Source organism: Vicugna pacos, chromosome 8 (assembly GCF_048564905.1).
Source record: "Vicugna pacos chromosome 8, VicPac4, whole genome shotgun sequence".
Lineage (NCBI taxonomy): Eukaryota > Metazoa > Chordata > Mammalia > Artiodactyla > Camelidae > Vicugna > Vicugna pacos.
This window is the reverse complement of record NC_132994.1, coordinates 24126045-24144678: the sequence shown is the minus strand read 5'-3', so window position 1 is coordinate 24144678 and position 18634 is coordinate 24126045. Positions and strand designations below refer to the sequence as shown.

General features: G+C 34.6%; 1 protein-coding gene and 1 long non-coding RNA gene across 2 annotated transcripts in view; one reads left to right on the top strand and one right to left on the bottom strand.

The window, feature by feature from the left end:
- Window positions 1–5654: 5654 nt before the first annotated feature.
- MANEA (mannosidase endo-alpha) overlaps window positions 5655–18634 on the bottom strand; it is a 60665-nt gene continuing 47685 nt past the window's right edge. Inside the window, exons 4-5 of the mRNA XM_006200275.4 lie at window positions 11302–11378; window positions 5655–10584 (exon numbers count right to left, since the gene is read on the bottom strand). Coding sequence (XP_006200337.1) covers window positions 9927–10584; window positions 11302–11378 — 735 coding nt within the window. The 3' untranslated portion in view covers window positions 5655–9926. The remainder of the gene's footprint in view (window positions 10585–11301; window positions 11379–18634) is intronic.
- LOC140697671 (uncharacterized) lies at window positions 9679–16129 on the top strand. The gene is made up of 4 exons (XR_012074863.1): window positions 9679–9743; window positions 13057–13241; window positions 13879–13993; window positions 15838–16129. It is a non-coding gene; the product is annotated as an uncharacterized lncRNA (long non-coding RNA).

Here is an 18634-nt window from a genome sequence, read left to right as displayed (position 1 = left end):
GTGGTGGAAGGCTGGGTTTGTTTTGATTGTGTATTAGTTTTCTATTGCTGTGTAGTAAATTATCACAAATTTAGCAACATAAGACAACATATATTTTATTACCTCACAGTTCCCCTAAGTCAGGCTATCTGGCATGGCTTAACCTGCCTCTCTGTTCAGGGTCTCACGGGGCTGTAATTACGGTGTCAGCTGGTGCGGAAGACATGTCAAGTTCAGAGTCCTCTTCCCAGCTTATGTGGTCACTGGGTAAATTCATTTCCTTGAAGGTGCAAGCTCGTGGTGGTTTGCTTTTTTAGGCCAGCAAGAGAGTCTACTGTCCTCTGTCTCCAACATCTGGACTTCTTAAAAGAAGTCACCTGATTAGGTCAGCCCAATGACGATTAGCTGCCTTTTGATTAACTCAAAGCCAAATGATTAGGGTTCTCAATTATATCCTCAAAATCCCATCACTGTTGCCATTTAATAACTTCAGAAATGATAACCCACTAACTTTGCCTTTTTCTGTTAGAGGTAAATTCTGTTAGAGGTAGATTATGGGTTTTGCCCACTCACAAGGGAAGGGGATTTTCACAAGGGCATGGCTCACTGGGCTTCATCTTCAGTGGTTTCTACTTTCTAAGGAGGAAGCAAAACCAAAAATTGTTAGGACAGAGAAGGTAGCAGGGGTTTGAGGAAATGGGGAAGAGGATGAAATGTATCTAAGAATGGGTGTACCTTTTGGCTCTAAATAATCTCTTCAGGATTTACAGGGCTTCTCCAGCACGTGGTTTCCTAGGATAACTGCTGATCCAACCCAATCCTTACTAATTATTCTGAATGATATTTATGGGCCTTTGTCATAAATAGTAAGAATTAATTCTACTGTCCTTAAGATTTATTGACCTATGAGGAATTATGATTAATGGAGAAGTAAGGTTAATGGTCAACACATGGTCTTCTAAATCTTAATATTGATTGAAAGGCATGTCAGTATTTACTTTTTAAAAATTTGTGGTGTATGCTCTAATAGCTGTGTTATATTTAGCAAAAATTTAGTGGAACGAGCACAGGGATTATGCAAATAACTCAGAAGCTATGACTACCTCAAACATTATACTGTTAGAGTAAATGACTAATTAAAAGTCTGTTTAACTGGTACACTTCTGCCATGATGTTAAATTGGCACAACAGCCTTACTTTTATGTAAGCAATGGAGCTTTTTTGTTTATTGTTCTGTTTACTTTACAGAACTTCCCTAAATTGACTTTGTGTAAAAGTCTTATTAAAAAAGAATAACTTATGAAATAGAGCTAGTTTTATTTTTAATGCCTTAATGAACATACAGTGAAATTATGTATGCTAGTATTACTTGGCTACAACCATCAGGTCATGGAACACATCTACAGTCTTCTTGCGAGTAGCCCAAGAGGAACAGAAACCTCTGTGTAACACATCATTTTGTATATGCAAAGCTTCATATGAATCTATCTTAAGTTCAACAGACCTTTAATTCACACCTACTCTGTGCCAGGCACTGGGAGTATAAAGGCAGAAAAGACACGCTCACTAATTAGGGCCAGACTTCAAAGCTACAGGGAATGGTGCATTTCATTAAATTTAGTGTTGGATCTATGTATTTTTAAAAAACTTCTATATTATTATTTCTTTTTTTCTGTGTGTATATCATATTATTAAATGAAATCAAAGATATTCCCTACCCTCAAGGTACTTATAGTAGAAAGAAAGATACTCACGTGTGAAACTTCTCTCAGTACAAAGCAGTAGGTGCTACAAGTGTACTCTGAGTGCCGAACCTGGTAAGTACAGGGAAAATGCTTTGTGTAGGGAAATATTATCAGATAAGTTGACACTACAGTAGAATGACAGTTTATTCAGCTCTGTCCCTACTCAACTGTGGGGATGTTGGCAACTTCCGTACGTATAGTTTTTTTGACTATAAAATAAGTAAAAGTTACCTTAGAGTGTTGGATGAGTATTACAGGAAACAGCATGTACAACACTTATCACTGTGTTTGATACACATTAGTTACTTGTTAGAAATATTTATTTCCTTTCTTCTTTTGTTTTTATGACCCATTCTCATGCTCCATCCAGCAGGAGTAAACTAAGTGAGAAACAATGGGAAAGACACCACTTGAAAAAAAAAAAAAAAGCCCCCAAATCCTCATGAGGTTGTATAATAACAAGTTTTGTTCAGTGACCCCTCTGAAGTATAATCTAAAGTATAATATTATTGTGGCAGAAATTTTGAGAAGAAAAGAACCAGGAGATAAGACTCACTGTAGGTTTAGGACAACTTATATACTTTGCGAAGAAGTTCATTCTGTAGGTAGGCAATTGGGAGTCACTTAAAGGATCTGAAGCAAGAGAATGACCTAGACTCTGAGTCTAGAGACTGATTTGAAATAGACAGTACTGTAGGTATATAAAGCAGCTGAGAAGCTATATAGGCCAAGTGAAAAATGATTATGTCCTGGCTATGATCAGAAATAGTACACACAGAGAAGAGCAAAAGTATTTAGGAAATATATAGGGGAAAAAGGAAGTAGTACTTAATGTTGATGGGATTTAGGACATGAGAAGGTGTGATAAGGCAAAGAATAACCCCAGCTTTCTGGTTGCATGGCCTGAATGACAGCGTCATGTTCTGAGAGAATGATGAGAGAAGCTGAGAAATTCTACTAGTGAAAGTACATTTGTCAGTCATATGGTGAAGGTATGATTAACTTTATAAAAAACTGCCAGTGAAATATTTTATAATACCCCTAGAAAAGTATGAGAGTTTTAGTATTGTCGGTCATTGTAATTTTAGCCATTTGTGTGACTGTGTAGTAGTACCGATTGTGGGTTTTTAAAAAATATATAGAAAATTCATCTGTTCTTTGTGTGTGCATGTTGGCGGGGGAGTTGTTGGCTCTTGTCAGTTTTGGCAGATGAGCAGACTCAGGTAATCACTACCTTAGTCAGGGCACAGAATAGTTCCCTCATCTTCCAAATTACCTTGTGCTGCTCCTTCGTAGTCAACCTCCGTGCCTCCAACTCCTAAACCGTGATGATTGCTAATCTATTCTGGCTGGAGTTTTGTCTTTTCCAGAATGTAGTATAAATAGAATCATAAAATACAAAATCCTTGGAGGCTGACTTCTGTTACATAACATAATGCATTTGAGATTCATCCATGTGGTTATATGTAGCAGTGTTTAGTTACTTACCGTTGCCAAGCAATATTCTATTGTATGAATGTACCAGAGTTCATTTATCCTTTTACCCACTGCAGGACATTCGGGTTGTTCCCATTTTGAGTATAAAGTGACAGTAATGGCCAACGTTTGTTAAACATTACCATCTTCTAGGACTGTTGTAGGCACTTGCTTTGTATTAATATATTTAATATCCACAACAGTGTTACATGAAAGGAAAAGACTTGAGTTACAAAACATTTGAGTAGATGACAAATGTTAGTTTTAAGGTTGGTATGGTTTTATAGAATTCTTCCCCGCCCCTAGGCAGATTTTACATCTTAATTACAGAAATGCAGATGTTTCTTTCTCTTTTTTTGATGCTGTTGATAACATTAACAGATAAACAGTGCTGATTACCAGTCTTAGCTATCATCCAACCCAATCCCCTCATTTTAGATATGGAAAGTGGGCAGATCAGTTTTTAGTAAACATTTTGGTTTATTTTTTGTTAATAGTGAGTTATGGTTATTACCAATTCAGCAAATAGAAATCTTTATATAAAATTCTAAGCTATATTACTAATTTCATTTTTCTTCCTGGAACTAATATATATTTAATTAACTCAAGTGCCTTTCATTTTGATTACTTATGAGAAAGGCTCTGTCATGGGTATAGCTCATTAGACATAAGGAATCAAGAAGTATAAACTGCATTACCTAAAACCTAATGCTTTATCAGTTAAAAACTAAGCATCTTGAAAGAAGAAAGCAACTTATTTAAGTGTATATCCCCTTCACCACTACATTATCTGGAAGAAAGTCAAGAAATATTTAATTAATGAATACTCAAAAAGAAATCAAGGGAGACTGCTTGAGGGCCATCCTGCATATAGATGGACGGACAGATGGATGGATAGATGTATGACTGCTTTTAGTAAATGGTGCTTTGGTATGAGTCTGTAATCATATACTATAAAGGTATTTATTAAAAAGTCTTATGAACTTTGATCTCGATGCATTATAGGGAAGGTGCTGATAAAGATACTGTTTATTGTAGTATAGTATCCCCTTTATGAGAATCCTCAGAAGAAATTCCTCTTAACAGCAAAGCAGCTGTCTTTTTTCTTGAGAAATTTACTTCTGCCTTACACTATGGGCACTGCACAATGTGTACATGATTAGATGTCCTTTTTCACACTGGCTACTCAAAAGCTTAAATTTGTGGCCACAAGTATAGCAGTATATTTACCACATTAATCAGTTTTCATTTAGTGCTGGGCTCAATAAGTGTATTTTTATTCCTGCTCTCCTTTTGAGACTGTATTGTCACATATTATGTATCCTAACAAATCATTACTATCCTTTTTGAAATAAAGCTGGTAAGAGGCCAGGTGAGTTGAGGCTCAGACAGACAGGAAGGCTGAGCAGCAGGCAGGTGGGCAGAGGCAGGCAGGAGGCAAAAGGACAAAAAATAGGTTGCAGAAGTGGACACCAGAATTAAATGCAATTACCTATGGTTTTTTCCTACCTACTTGCTAGGCTTCAACAATGGATCCATATCTAAAAAGTAACAGAATAAAAGCATTCCAGGTCCTTCTCAATAAATATAAATGAACTCAACTCAGCTACTCAAAAGTAAATTCAGGAGGAATAATAGAGAAGACTGGCTAAGAGATATGCACCTAACTCACTTTTCTGGTGGTTTAATTTCTGATCAGACAAGACCTGGGGAAAGCTATCACATAATCAGAGCCACATGGATTCACTTTTACTGACTTGACTTTTACTGTTATATACTTGGAATATATCTAATAATCATCACAATAACTAGTCATATGAAATCCCTGTGAGTGTTATAAAATGTTGAGGACATTTTTCGTAATACAGTTTTACATTCTTAACATCAGAGGTCAAAAACTAGTGACCAATGAGCTGGATCCAACCAGCAAATATTTAAAAACTCTTGCAACATTTGCCAACAAATTTTAATTAGAAAAATTTACACACACGCAGAAATACATACTTCCTCATTTTAGGGACCCATAGCTGCAAAGGGGACAACACTGACAAGAGCTGTTAGCAACTACTCCTATTAGGTGACAGTCGTCCACAGTCCATAGGACTCCACAGGGTTTAAACCTAATGTATTTATTTATGTTGCCTGACAGTTTTGACCTTAGGTATAGTGCCTGTTTAAGATATGTATTTTAAAATGTATCGACAAGGTGAATTTTCTGACAAGAGCCATATAACACCTTGTGTTTCAGTTCAGTGCCAGTGCAGTCATCAGCAATACATGCTAGTACCGTATATGTACATCCTTTGTTAAATTCCGTTCTTATTTATATATTCGTTGTTAATTATTTCTTATAAAAATATGTCAAATCTTTTTTGCAGAGTCAGAGTACACATATTCTAAGAGGAAACATTACCTAAAAATTACTCAAGTAAAAAAAATGACATGAGAAACATGTGCACTAAGGAAATATTTTATTTGAGGATTAAATTAAGACTTCAGCTACAAACTCATAATACTCATATAAGGAAAAATAAAATAGAATTTGAACTCAACTACTGTTTATATGATTGTCACCAAATATTTTGCTTATAAAAACGCCTAAAAAGTCAAGAGCATAATTTTCAAGAATGCACATTAAATAAATATAACAGCAAATTTTCAAGTAAGAATTTAGCAATCAGATTTGCTGTTGACTTTACAGGGAGTCAGATTAGACTGCTTCATTTTAATAATGGCTTAGTCTGCCACATGAATGTTTAGGTAATTAAAAAATGATATATAGAATGGCAGTACTCAATAAATGTAAATTTAGTACATATAAACAAAAAAGTGGCTGCTACTCATAAGTGACTGTGTTCAGACATGTACATTTCTAAAATGTACTACATGTACTACAATTGAATTTCTTCTAAATATTTTTTTCATTTGATATTTTCAAGGTAAGGATAAAGGTTACATTGTTAGCCACTATAATCAAATTAACGTGGTGCTATACAGTATTTTGAAAATGGCTTTTGTAAAACTGACTCAAAAATACTTTTGTGCGCAGACATAATGTATTTATTTTAGATGCCACTGAGTAGCTGAACTCTGCCCCTTTATTTTGTGGTGTTTAAAATGATTGTTTAGATTTTTAACCTATTCTTTTAAAAAGTCAAATAAAAACACAAAAGCATGATGATATAATCATATACCATAAGCTGACTTGTTCACAGAATTATAGCTACCATGGTATATCATTCTGTATCATGAAATATGTATTTCAGTGGAATAGACTCAAAGGCTTTTTAAATTTATATAAAAAATTAACCATAAACATAGAGAAATTTGAAGTACAATACATAAGATGCTTTAAATGAAGCCTAGAACATATAAAAAGTGCCAGTATGTTTCAACTTTAGGCAAATAATCATAGATCTAAAATTTACTAATTAATCTTAAATTATTTATCTTTTGATATTATAAATAGTAATTTTATGATAACAAAAGCTAATCACATTGAAAAGTGTTCCCCCCTTCATTGATACCTGGAATATAACAGCACTGCGACTACGTTCTTTGATTTGACTTAGGATGAATGAGTCTCTGTATGTAAATCAACGTAGTATACCTGAATTCTTACGGATAATAATCATACATTCAGCATACAATAACATTTAGCCTTTATGTGGATATATAACAAAGTCAGTATAAAATTTAAAGTATATTTAAAAAAAAAAAGTATCCATCTGAGCCAAAAAACTTTTTGGCTTGGTGTTTCATTTTGAAATTGTAAATGTTTATGACCAGTTAAATTTCAGTTATTTTTATAAAGTATTGCTTCTACACAGTGGGACATGAGACTGTTCAACCTTTATTTAAATCTCAAATTAAGACTTTTAAGGACTGTTTCTGTAGGCACTATATAAGGAGCAGTCACTGTGTTTAAACTGAATAACTGATCAGTTTCAAAAAGTGTTTAGTTATGAACTTGGTAGGTTCTCTGGTGGCTTATTACTTTTGTTTTAGGGGAAGATAAATTTCCTAAAGAATGTTGGAGCTAATATATATTCTTTGGGCATAATCATAAGAAAACATCTCCCAAATTAAAAAAAAAAAAACTTTTTGTGTGTATAACAAATTCACAGATTTAAAAAAGGATAAAGATGTTTACCTTTTTTAAACGCTGCATATTTCAAATGGAAAATACATAGTGTCCTGACTGAATACTACTTTTGAACTGTTAATCAGAAATAAAACATTTCATATAGATTTTTATATCTAGGATACAATATATTTCATATATGCTTTTATTAGATAAAAGTTAACTACTTCATATAACAAAAATAGCTATTTTAAAATTTCACACTCTTAAAACAAAAAAGTTAATATACAACTGAGATCAGTAACAGCAGTTTTTGACAACATCAGTCCTTAAAGGGAGCAGTAAAAGAAATTTGGTTTCTATAGTCAAAACAAACCGATTAAACTGTAAAATAATGCATTATAATTCATGCATTGCATATATTATACTACTTGTAACAGTCACTTTAGTTTATTGAATTGAAACCTATAGTTTTTTTAAAGAAATCAATTCTTTATTTACTTGTGATCATAGAATCTAAACTTTTTATGAGTCAAATGGTATAAGGCAGCTGTAATACATACCTGAGGAAGATTGTGAAAGCATTCCTCCCTATTCCTTCTAATAACTTTTTTAAACAGAAAAGAAATATGATAGTCAAATAACTATAAATCAGTTAATTATCATGAGATGTGACTCCAAACATTCTTCCCTTGAGAATAACTTTCCGAAATGAGAACCTATCTTATCTTTCTTAGAAATCTGGCTGTTTGGGGTAATGTGTTGGGAACTCCAACAAAGCTCAGAGGCAAAGTTTGCTGTCACAGATGATCTGTGTCTGCAGTGGGAGCTGGAGAGACAGTGGTGTCCATATTGAGGATTTGCTTATCTTGTTTTTATGAAATCGTTCTGAGATTCAGAGAAAGTGAATACAATTTACATCATGCTGGGCTCAAACATATGACATATGCAATGCCAAAAATTCCTGTGTGGTAGATATTTCTCTAATTTTAATAAAATATGGTATGTTATAAACAATTATTAGGTATGACATATTTAGAATTTATCCCTAAGATAATATATAGTGGCTCACTGGATGTAAGGAAAAAAAAATCCACAGGTTATAAATGTATGAGTGTTCCTATGAAAATGCTTGGTTATAACATTATAGTGATTTATTCTTATAATTTCCTCAGAAAGTAAATTATTAATTGCTATTGTACTAATTTCCCATGGCATGAGCATTCTGAGTAATGGCAAATTCTTAAGTTACAGATAAGTTTAACATTAATCATGCCTGTTTACAAAGCCATGATAGTGAAATCTATTTTTAAACAGTGCTTTTGAAATAAACTGTCTGATGAGTGTCTTTGTACTCTGAACATTTATATATATATTGTTTAGTATTTCCCTATTGTTTATCTTTAGTGAATTAAATATCTAAATAATATTCATGTAATAGCATATTAGACTTTTTACTATAGTTCTAATTACAAATATTAACTATATGATACAGTGTTTTTTATTCTTTAGAAATTAAACATTCATTTTAGCATTCAGATGATTACTTCATCACATTATGACGACTGATCACATATCTTTACCCTGACAGGTAACATGACCATTTTTAGATGGGGATATTATTGTATATATTTCAAAGACAGTACTTTAAATTAAATTAAGGTATTATTTCCATCATTAGGTATTTAAACCCACTTAGTCAAACTTCAGGAATGAATTTAAGATGCAAAGGAATTTTCATTTCCATGTCTTTAAAATTGAAAATGCTTAGCAAATTTTCTCCATTAATGTTAGTAAAAAATAGCTTAAAATCTTAAAAGGCAATCTAATGATAGTATCAACTTTTTCTCATCTAACAGTTGGTCTCTAATTAACATTAAATTTAAAAACATGCATAATAACAAGTTAAAGATTGACTTTAAAGACAACATTTGGGGCATTATATTTTCATAATAACTGTGAAACAGCTATTTTTTATTTAATAATTGAGAAGTAGCTGTAAATATTAGACATGCAAAACAGCATGCTATATATAGCTCACCAAAAATGTGCAAATGATTAGGTATAGAAAGCAGGTCTTCTTCATGTAATATGGTTCACAGTAAGGCAAAAGGCATATATGATTTTACTTTTCTTAAGAACTATCATTGGAGAGTTATCCAAAGTCTGAACACTAACAAATTTAACATAGTTGACTGGATCATTTGGAAAAAAAAAAAAAAAGAACATGTACATTATCTTTCAGGTCTTGTTTTTTTCTTCAACAGACACCAAATATACACACGATCCTATTTCTTTGGGCCCAGAACACAGTAGGATTTAACTGTGTGCTACTTTATGGAACACAAGCAATTATCTAATGTGGAATAAAAAGAGCTATCAAAGCAGGATTTCAATTTCAGTCAGAAATTCAGCAAGTTATGCTACAAGGAATGTTATTTGCACAACTTTTCTCTCAGGTATTTTCTCAGTGCAACACTGTGTAAGGTGGCAATCATAATATTACTATCTCTAATAAAAATAACCCGCACATTTTTTAGAGGTGATAGTAGCATATTGACAGTTTGCTTTCTGTAACTCAAAACAAAAGGAATGTCTTGAAATTAGGTGATTTCTATACTTATTAAACTTTTATCAGTGCATTAAAAAAGAGGTAGCTGGGGATCTAATGCATAAGCTGCTCTTTCCTTCCTGTATTTTTCAGACCATTTACGAGTTAGCTCTAGATAAAGGCTTGGTTTATGAGGCCGGTAATCCAGGTATACAGTATTACTAGTTCTTTTGGGAACAGCCTTTTCAATCTGAGTTCCTTCATGCCACTCATTAAAGGAGGTGATGGAAATTATACTGGGTTGGGCGTGGAGTGCAGCACTCAGAGCGGTCTCGTAGTATTTCCCATTGATTCGGTTGCGAGTATTCTGAGTGTTCCACGGACGGATGCTGGTATCTATGTATCCTGGGCCCACACTTGGGATAAATATCAGGTTGTACTGATCACAAAAATATTTTAGCTTAGCCCAGTTCTCATATGATGAGCCATAAGTAAAGCCATTTGTGGCAAAATATGTGTAAATTCCATTAAAACCACCTCGAAGAATTTCATATCTATGTTTGCTGTCCACTAGAAGCGCAATAAATAATGCATCATAAGGAGAATTGCGAATGCTCCGAGACCCTGAGCTGGTTAACAAATTGGCCCATTTTTCAGGAGTTGTGATATAGGAATCATAGACGTAAAACATTGGAAGAGCTTTGCCAGTCTCAGTCTTATACCTATAAAAGGCTGGGTGATTTCCATATCTAGAATACAAACAGGTAAAAAGCAAAGTGAATATACATAACTCATTTGCCATAGACAATAATTGTTTTAGTATTGAAAATGAAGGTAATCAGTGCAGTTTAAGCACTTTGTTCACCTTCTTTGATGAACTGGCTCTAATTGTAAAATTAAAAATGCATTTTTAATTTTACACATTGGGAAATGAGATACTGGATACATTAAGACATTACCAAACAAGGAATTAATTATATTATGGTTTAGAAATGATTAACAATAAAAAGCCCACTTTCTACATAAAAATACCACTTTTTTTGTGTAAGTGATAAATGTCCCACTGTTGATGACATGTTTGTAAGAGTATGGCACCTGTCACAGACTATTAGTGAAACCCTTAAAGTGAAACTGTAGTAATAAATTCTTTCCTTGTGATCATACTAAATATAAATGAAAACATTAGATGTGGGTGCACCACTATAAAAGCAGTTCACATTTCATACTCTGTCCTTTTAAAAAGATAACTAGATATTCATAAGATTACAGAATATCAATTTAAAATGTCAGATAACAGAATCATAGTCTAATAAAACAATAAAAAGAGCAACCTTTAACTGTATTATAAGGAAATTCAGAAACGTTCCTTAAAATGATTGCAATGTTCACTATAAAATTAGTTTAAATGTCAGTCATTCAAATCTAAATATACTTGTAATAGTAATTATAGCATAAAAGGAACTCACTTATCTATAATGTATTTGACATTTGTGTACATGTTTTGCTCATCTCGATTCTTATATGGTTCAATGTGAAAAGTGACCTAAAACAAAAAAACACTGATTAGAGAAAAAATTATGGGATATCCTTTCATTTTTACATATTTTTAATAAACTGACCAATTTAATAACTTTAAGATGAATACGTACTGAACATAGAAGTTGCCAAAGAATTCTAATAGTAATAAGAAAGCTTTCTCTGTTAAATAATATCCTAAATATTTTATACTTTTTAACTTCAGTTAATTTTCTCAACTCTGTAAGGTAGTTACTATTAGAATCTTCATTTTCTATATGAAGCAATAACAGTTAAGGTATGTTCGTGACCTGTCACCTAGCCAGTTGGAGGCAATATGAGCAATCTGAATTCAAAGCTCAAATGTTCAACCCGTGTGCAGTAATACTTCTTCCTATGTGCTTATTCTTTTTAAAGAATAAATTTAGACATAACCTTCTTTAAGGCAAAACGAAACATGGTCTAGAAAAACCTGGATTCTTTTTTCAGCTGTGAACATTAAGTTTACATTTAGATGGAATCAATAGTAAATATCACGAAGTGACAAATTCCCCTGTACCATTAAAATAGCACTTTACAAAATAATCTGCATTTACTATATACTATTATTCAAACAATTTATAACCAAATTACTTAAAAAATCTAGTACTGTAACAATCATTTTAATCATTTTTAGACTGCTTGTTAGGTTTGGCTAGCAAAACCATTTTGTCATTTCTAACTAGTGGGGTACATTGTCGTTTAAGGGAAGTATCATATACACTAAGATCTGCAAATACACAGATACAAGAAACCATTAAAAATCTTTATGGCAATCTAATAAACTTACTGATATTATTTTAATTTTAGAGTTTGGTTTCTATGAAGCATGTATGGAATTAGAGACTTCTATGCTACTGCAATATAAAATGCCTTTGTTTTCAACTACCCAGTTAAAGTGAAATATATTTTACATTAATCAGTGCTACTAGGCTTCACAGAATTAATTTTAAAGTCAGACAGCATTTAGTGAGACTATCATTCCCTACTTTTAATAAAATGAGGTTTCAGTAATACTATGCATGAAAAGTCTTTATTAATAACAAAGGTCAATTCCATTTCTGCAGTATATTGTACGTACTGCTAGGGCAGTTAGATTTTGCAGTAGCTCTAGCATTTGCTTTTTAACTCTAATTGAAAGAAAATTTGCAAGGGTATAGGTATTTTCATACTCTTACATAATCTTGGGTAATCTTTTAGATGCAACATTATATTTTCTAAGTACGTTTCCATTTTATATATAAAGGACACCATATTTAAGCAAATATCCTATGTTGAAATAAATTAACTTTTAAAGTTGCAGAGTATAAATGGCACCCTTCTTTTGTAAAGTGCAGTGCAATATATTTATAATAATTCAAAAAGCCATTATTGATAAATAAGTAACATTTAAAATACATAACATTTAAAAATTTCCCTCATATATTCCTAACTTCTTAATTGTAATATTACTTTGTAGGCTTAATTAATAGGATGTAGTCACCATTTCACTATTCCATTTGGAAAAATCTATTAGACCAATACTATGACTTTAAAAATTATAGAATACTATATATAAAATCAAATGTTTGCATTATCTTTAGATGGAGGAGAGTTATATAAATGTTCCCTCATTTCATGCTTCTAATTTTGACCATGACCGTCTCTTCTTTAACCTGCACCTAAAGTGAACTTTCTGAAGTGAAAACCTGATGATACTGGAGAGAGGTATCAGCAACATGATGGCCAAAAAATTCCTTTTTCAATCAATGAATTAGACACTCATCCATGAACAAAAGTACTTCTGCGGTGTTTTGGGACCTCGTATCTTACTCCAAGGAACCCGGGAGTTGTCTTATCCACCATGAAGCTGGTAAGAGACAAATAAACCTGTTCTAGCTGGGGTACCAAAAGGGCCAGGCAAAAACTGGGTGAATGAACACCCAGGCAGGCACTCACACAAAAGACAGAGAACTTGCAGAAATCTAGTCTTCCCAAAGAGAGACTCCAGCACATAAGTGAAGACAGAAAAAGAAAAACATCAAGTTTGGTGGAGGCAGGGGCAGTAGGGAAACTTTCCTGGCACCATGCCTCTGCCCAAGTCAACACTTAAAAGGGAGGATTTACCTGGTGGAGGAGACCTGTCCTGCAGGGGAAAAGGAAAGCAGTGACTGCCCAGCTCTCCCAGCTGGAGGAAGGGGCTGGAGATATCTGTTCTCTCCACTAGCACTTGGAGTACTAAGATGGGAGTTTTAAAGCTGGGGTGGGGGTAAGAAGAATATTACGAAACATGCAGGTAAGAACCTCGACTGGTGGTAAAGGGATTGTTTTTTGCAGATGACCACCAAGGAGCCACTGGGATCACCCTACTGGATCTGTGGGCGCCCCAACACACCCAGTGTTAAACCCAAACTTTCCCCCACTCTATGTGGGCTCCCAGCTGCTGTTGCAAAATAAAGCTCTAGTAGACTGACACCATACTCAGAAACCTCTCTTTTGTCTTCCCAAAGGTTACTACAGCTGAAGTTTGCGGTTTCTAATAGCCAGCCTGCTCCACTGTAAGAAGCAGAGAGGACATAAAAGGTTCAAAATTCACCCAACAGAGGGAGCAAGAAGCTGCAGCAGGTACAAATTCACAAAAACAGGGAAAAATCAGATAACATCAGTATTATGGAATATAACATACCATCTACTGAAGACAACAAGAGTTAAGGTATCTACTTATCTCAAAAACAATGCACATCTAAAAGGAATATGAAAAATCATATCATGGAGACATGGCATCACATAAAAATTACATATTTCTAGTAATCAAGTGCAAAGGCACAGAATACTGCAGTTTATCTGATAAAGAATTTAAAAGAGATGTTATGAAGCAACTCAACAGGTTACAAGAAAACTCAGACAATTCAATAAAGTCAGGACTAAAATATAGGAACAAAATGATTCTCTATTAACGAGAAAGAAATTATAAAAAAGAACCAAATAAAAATTGTGGAGCTGGAGAGCATGCAATAGAGAGAATATGTAGCAGAGCATATGACGTAAGAATAACTGACTTGGAGGCTAGAAATTTTTAAGTAACACAAAAGAGGAGGGGGAACTTAAAAAAAGAGCAAAGAGAGCCTATGTGATCTATGGATATCTATCAAACGACAAATATCAGAATAATCAGGGTTCCAGACGAGAAGAGAGAGGAGGGAGGGGCAAGGAGATAATTTAAACAAATAATAGCTGAGAACTTTCAAAACCTGAGGAACGACTTGGACATACAAGTCTATAAAGTTAATAGATCATCCTTTTATCTCAATGCAAAAAGACATTCTCTAAGACATTAAGGCAGACACAGGGAAAAAAAAAAAAGGAATCTACAAAGGACCACCATTAGGCTATCAGCAGACTTCTCTACAGATTCAGGCCAGGGGACAGTAGAATGACAACATAAAGAGTTGAAAGATAGAAATGGCCAGCCAAGAATACTTTATCTAGCAAAGTTATCCTTCAGTTACGAAGGAGCTTTCCCAAACAAAATCTGAAGGAGTTAATCATGACTAGATCTATCTGTCTTGCAAGAAATGCTGAAAGTAGTTCAAGCTGAAATGAAAACAGGCTAATAAATCACATGAATACATACAAAATTAAACAATATGCTGGTAAAGATGAGAAATATGCAGTCAGGAAACTATAACTCTGTAGTAGGATGGTGGTTTAACTATTTAATTATAGTATAAAGGTTAAATGAATGAGTAGGAAAAATACCTGGCTACTAAAATTTGTTAATATGCAATAAAAAAGAGGTAAACTGTGACATCAATATATGAAAGGGAAGAGCAAAATGGTGGAGACTTTAGGATTAAAGGTAAGTTTCTATCAGCCTAAAATGGATTGTTTAATCTGTAAGATGTTTTATGTAGCCCTCTTTGGTAACCACAAAGCAGAAACCTGGAGCAGATCTACAAAAGACAAAAAGAGGGAAAAAGAAATCATGGAAATACAAAACCAGAATACAGTTAATAAGATTACATATTAATGATTACTCTGAATGTAAATGGCCTGAATTCACCAGTCAAAGGCACATGGCTGGATGGGTGGAAAAAAACAGGACCAAACAAACAAAATGGTGCTATCAAGAGATTCAGTGAAGCTTTAAGAATGCACATATACTCAAGGAGAAAGGATGGGAAAGATATTACATACAGATGGAAACTTCAATAGAACATAAATTTCAGATTAAATGAGAAGTTAATTTTTTTATGGAAATGTTTCCATGTGTATAGCAGTGATGCTGTATTTTAAAATTTTTTGTGTTTCTTCTGGTTATTTTCTTCCATATCAACAGATCTTTATAATCATTGTACTTATGCTGATTACTGTTAATTTTCTTATTGTCTAAGTGATTGTCCAATATCTTTATTTCTCTGTAGTTTTACTTTATAATTTTGTTAAAATAAATCTCTCTCTTCTATTAGGAAAAATAAAATGGCTCTGGTTCAAGAGGGTGATGGGTGATGTAGGAAGATCTTGAACTTACCTCCTTCCCTAGACAACCAAATCTACAGCCATAAATGGAACAATTTCCTCTGAAAAGAAACTGGTGGAATGACCCCATCATGTCTGGCAAACAAGAGGGAAACCACATCAAAATGAAAAAAGGCCGAGAGACAATCTTGCTATAAACCCCATCCCTAGCAGTGACACATGATCAGGAGGGAGCTCAGAACCCAGAGTTTTCCCCCTGAAGAATAAAGGGTTTGTATCCCACATTTGGCATACCAACTTCTAAAACCAGCACCTGAAAAATGAGTCCCCACCACACCTGGCTTGCATGCAGACTCATCCATCCCAGGAACCAGTGCAGAAGCAGTCCTTTCAAAAGTACCCAAATTTTATGTAAAAGTCACTTGCTAATTTTAAAGTAGTGGTTGAGAGGCAAGGACGTGCTGGGATATTCCATGGGGAAGGAGACTGGAGGGCTCTATTTACTCATTCACCCTCTGCTTGCAGGTGTCATTTTTTAACTTTATCTTTTTTTTAAGCAGGTGCCATCTTTGCACCCCATCAGCCCTTCTAGCACTCCCTCTGTCACGCTCAAGAGCACCAGTATTTCCCAAAGAGGAGCTTTTACATGTCTGGTGACCTAGATTTTGTGGCTGCCACAAAGGGGAGGCCAAGGGAGCTTGTGTTCCTGGGTCCCATGGGACTGTAACAATCAGAGAGACGGTTCATGGCAGATTGCCACTCCCGTGGCACTGTACAGACATCCAACTGGAACATACCCACACTCTTTCTGAGAAAGACGCCTATTGGTGCTCTGGCCTGAGGGGCAGACTTCTGGGTTTGCAGACTTATAGGAGCCTATAGAGGTCCCTGTGGGGAATGGAGGCAGTGAGCACAATCTGCACTCTCTCTGCCTCACTCCAGGTTCAGGTCAGTTATCTTCAGGAAAGTAGACAAAGGAAACATAGCCTTAGATCCTTAGCTGGTGCTCTGCTTTTTTCAGCTTGCCAGCAGATACCTCTTTATCACTTGGCACTTGTGGCCAGGGGGGCTTCAGGTTTAACAATTCTAGAGTCTACAGAGGTGCTCAGGGCACATAGGTCAGAGAATGCCATCTTTGTGCTCCCCCTCTACCTCACTACAGCTCACTGGTATCTACCAGAAAAGAACTTACACTCAACTGGAGCCCCCAGTTTTCACCACTGCCACCCAGCAAACACCTCCAGATCGCCTGGCTCTGGTGGCCAGCAGGGCTTATACTGTAATCCTACAGGACGGAATACATTTGCACTTGCTAAAATCTGCTGCCTCAGGGTCTGACTTCATATCAGCCTGAATAGAGGTGCTACCTGAGATCCTCCCCTTAAAAACACTGACTGGTCTTGGCATACCTTCAACTACTATAAGCTAGTAAAAAAAAAAAAAAAACAAAAAAAACATTAGGCTGTTTGAACAAACACAGAGGTTTGAGACAACCAAGAGCTAGTGCAGGGTTGAATGACAAGGTTCATCTTACGCAGAAGGCCAGTGCTTCGAGACAGACGTGTTTCATCAAATGCAAAGAAACCAAAACAGAGTCAAACAAAATGAAAAAACAGAGGAATATGTTCCAAATGAAAGAACAAGATATCTCAGGAAAAAAAAAAACTTAACAAAACAGAGAAAACTAACCTGATAGAGCTGAAAGTAATGGTAATAAAAATGCTAACCAAATTCAAGAAAAGAATGGTTGAACACAGAATGTCAACAAAGATAGAAAATACAAGAAGGAGGTCACAGAGCTAAGTAATACAATAACTACTAAAAAATGCACTAGGAGGGTTCAAAGCATACTAGAAGCAGAAGAAAGGATCACTGAACTTGAAGACAGGGCAAGAGGCACTCACCCAATCAGAGAAGCAAAAATTGAAAAACAGTGAAGACAGGTTAAGGGACTTCTGGAACACTTATAATGTGAATGCTAGTTAGCCTGATGTTGTCCTCTAAGGAGCAAAGAAAGAGCAGAAACCTTAATGGGAGACGTACTGACTAAAAAATTCCCTATCCTGGGGAAGAAAATACATTTAGATTAAGGAAGCCCAGAGAGTTCCAAATAAAATTAACCCAAAGAGACCCACACCAAGACACATTATGATTAAAATGTCACAATTAAACATAAGAACCCAAACATAGTCAAATAATTATGACAAAGGAGCCAAAATAGGTACAATGGGTAAAGGACAGCCTCTTCAATAAATGGTGTTAGGAAAAATGGACAGCCAAGATGCAAAATAATGAAACTGGATCACTATTTTACACTGTAATTAAAAAAAATACTAAAAATTGATCAAAGACTTGAATGTAAGACTGGAAACCATATAACTTCTAGACGAAAACATAGGTGGTAAGTTCAATGACACGGGTCTTGGCAATGATATTTTTGGATTTGACACCAAAACCAAAGGCAACAAAAGCAAAAATAAACAAGTGGGACTATATCAAACTGAAAAGCTCTGTACAGCAGAGCAAACCATCAACAAATAAAAAGGCAATGGAAGAAAACATTTGCATATCATATATCTGATAAGGGGCTAATATCCCAAGTATATAAAGAACTCCTCCAATTCAGTAGCAAAAAGGAAAAAAAAAAATCCTACTAAAAGTGGGCAGAGGATCTGGGCAGTCTCTGAATAGACATTTTTTCCAAAGAATACAAAAAAAGGCCAACAGACACATGAAAAGTTGCTCAAAATCACTACTCATCAGGGAAATGCAAATTAAAACCACAAT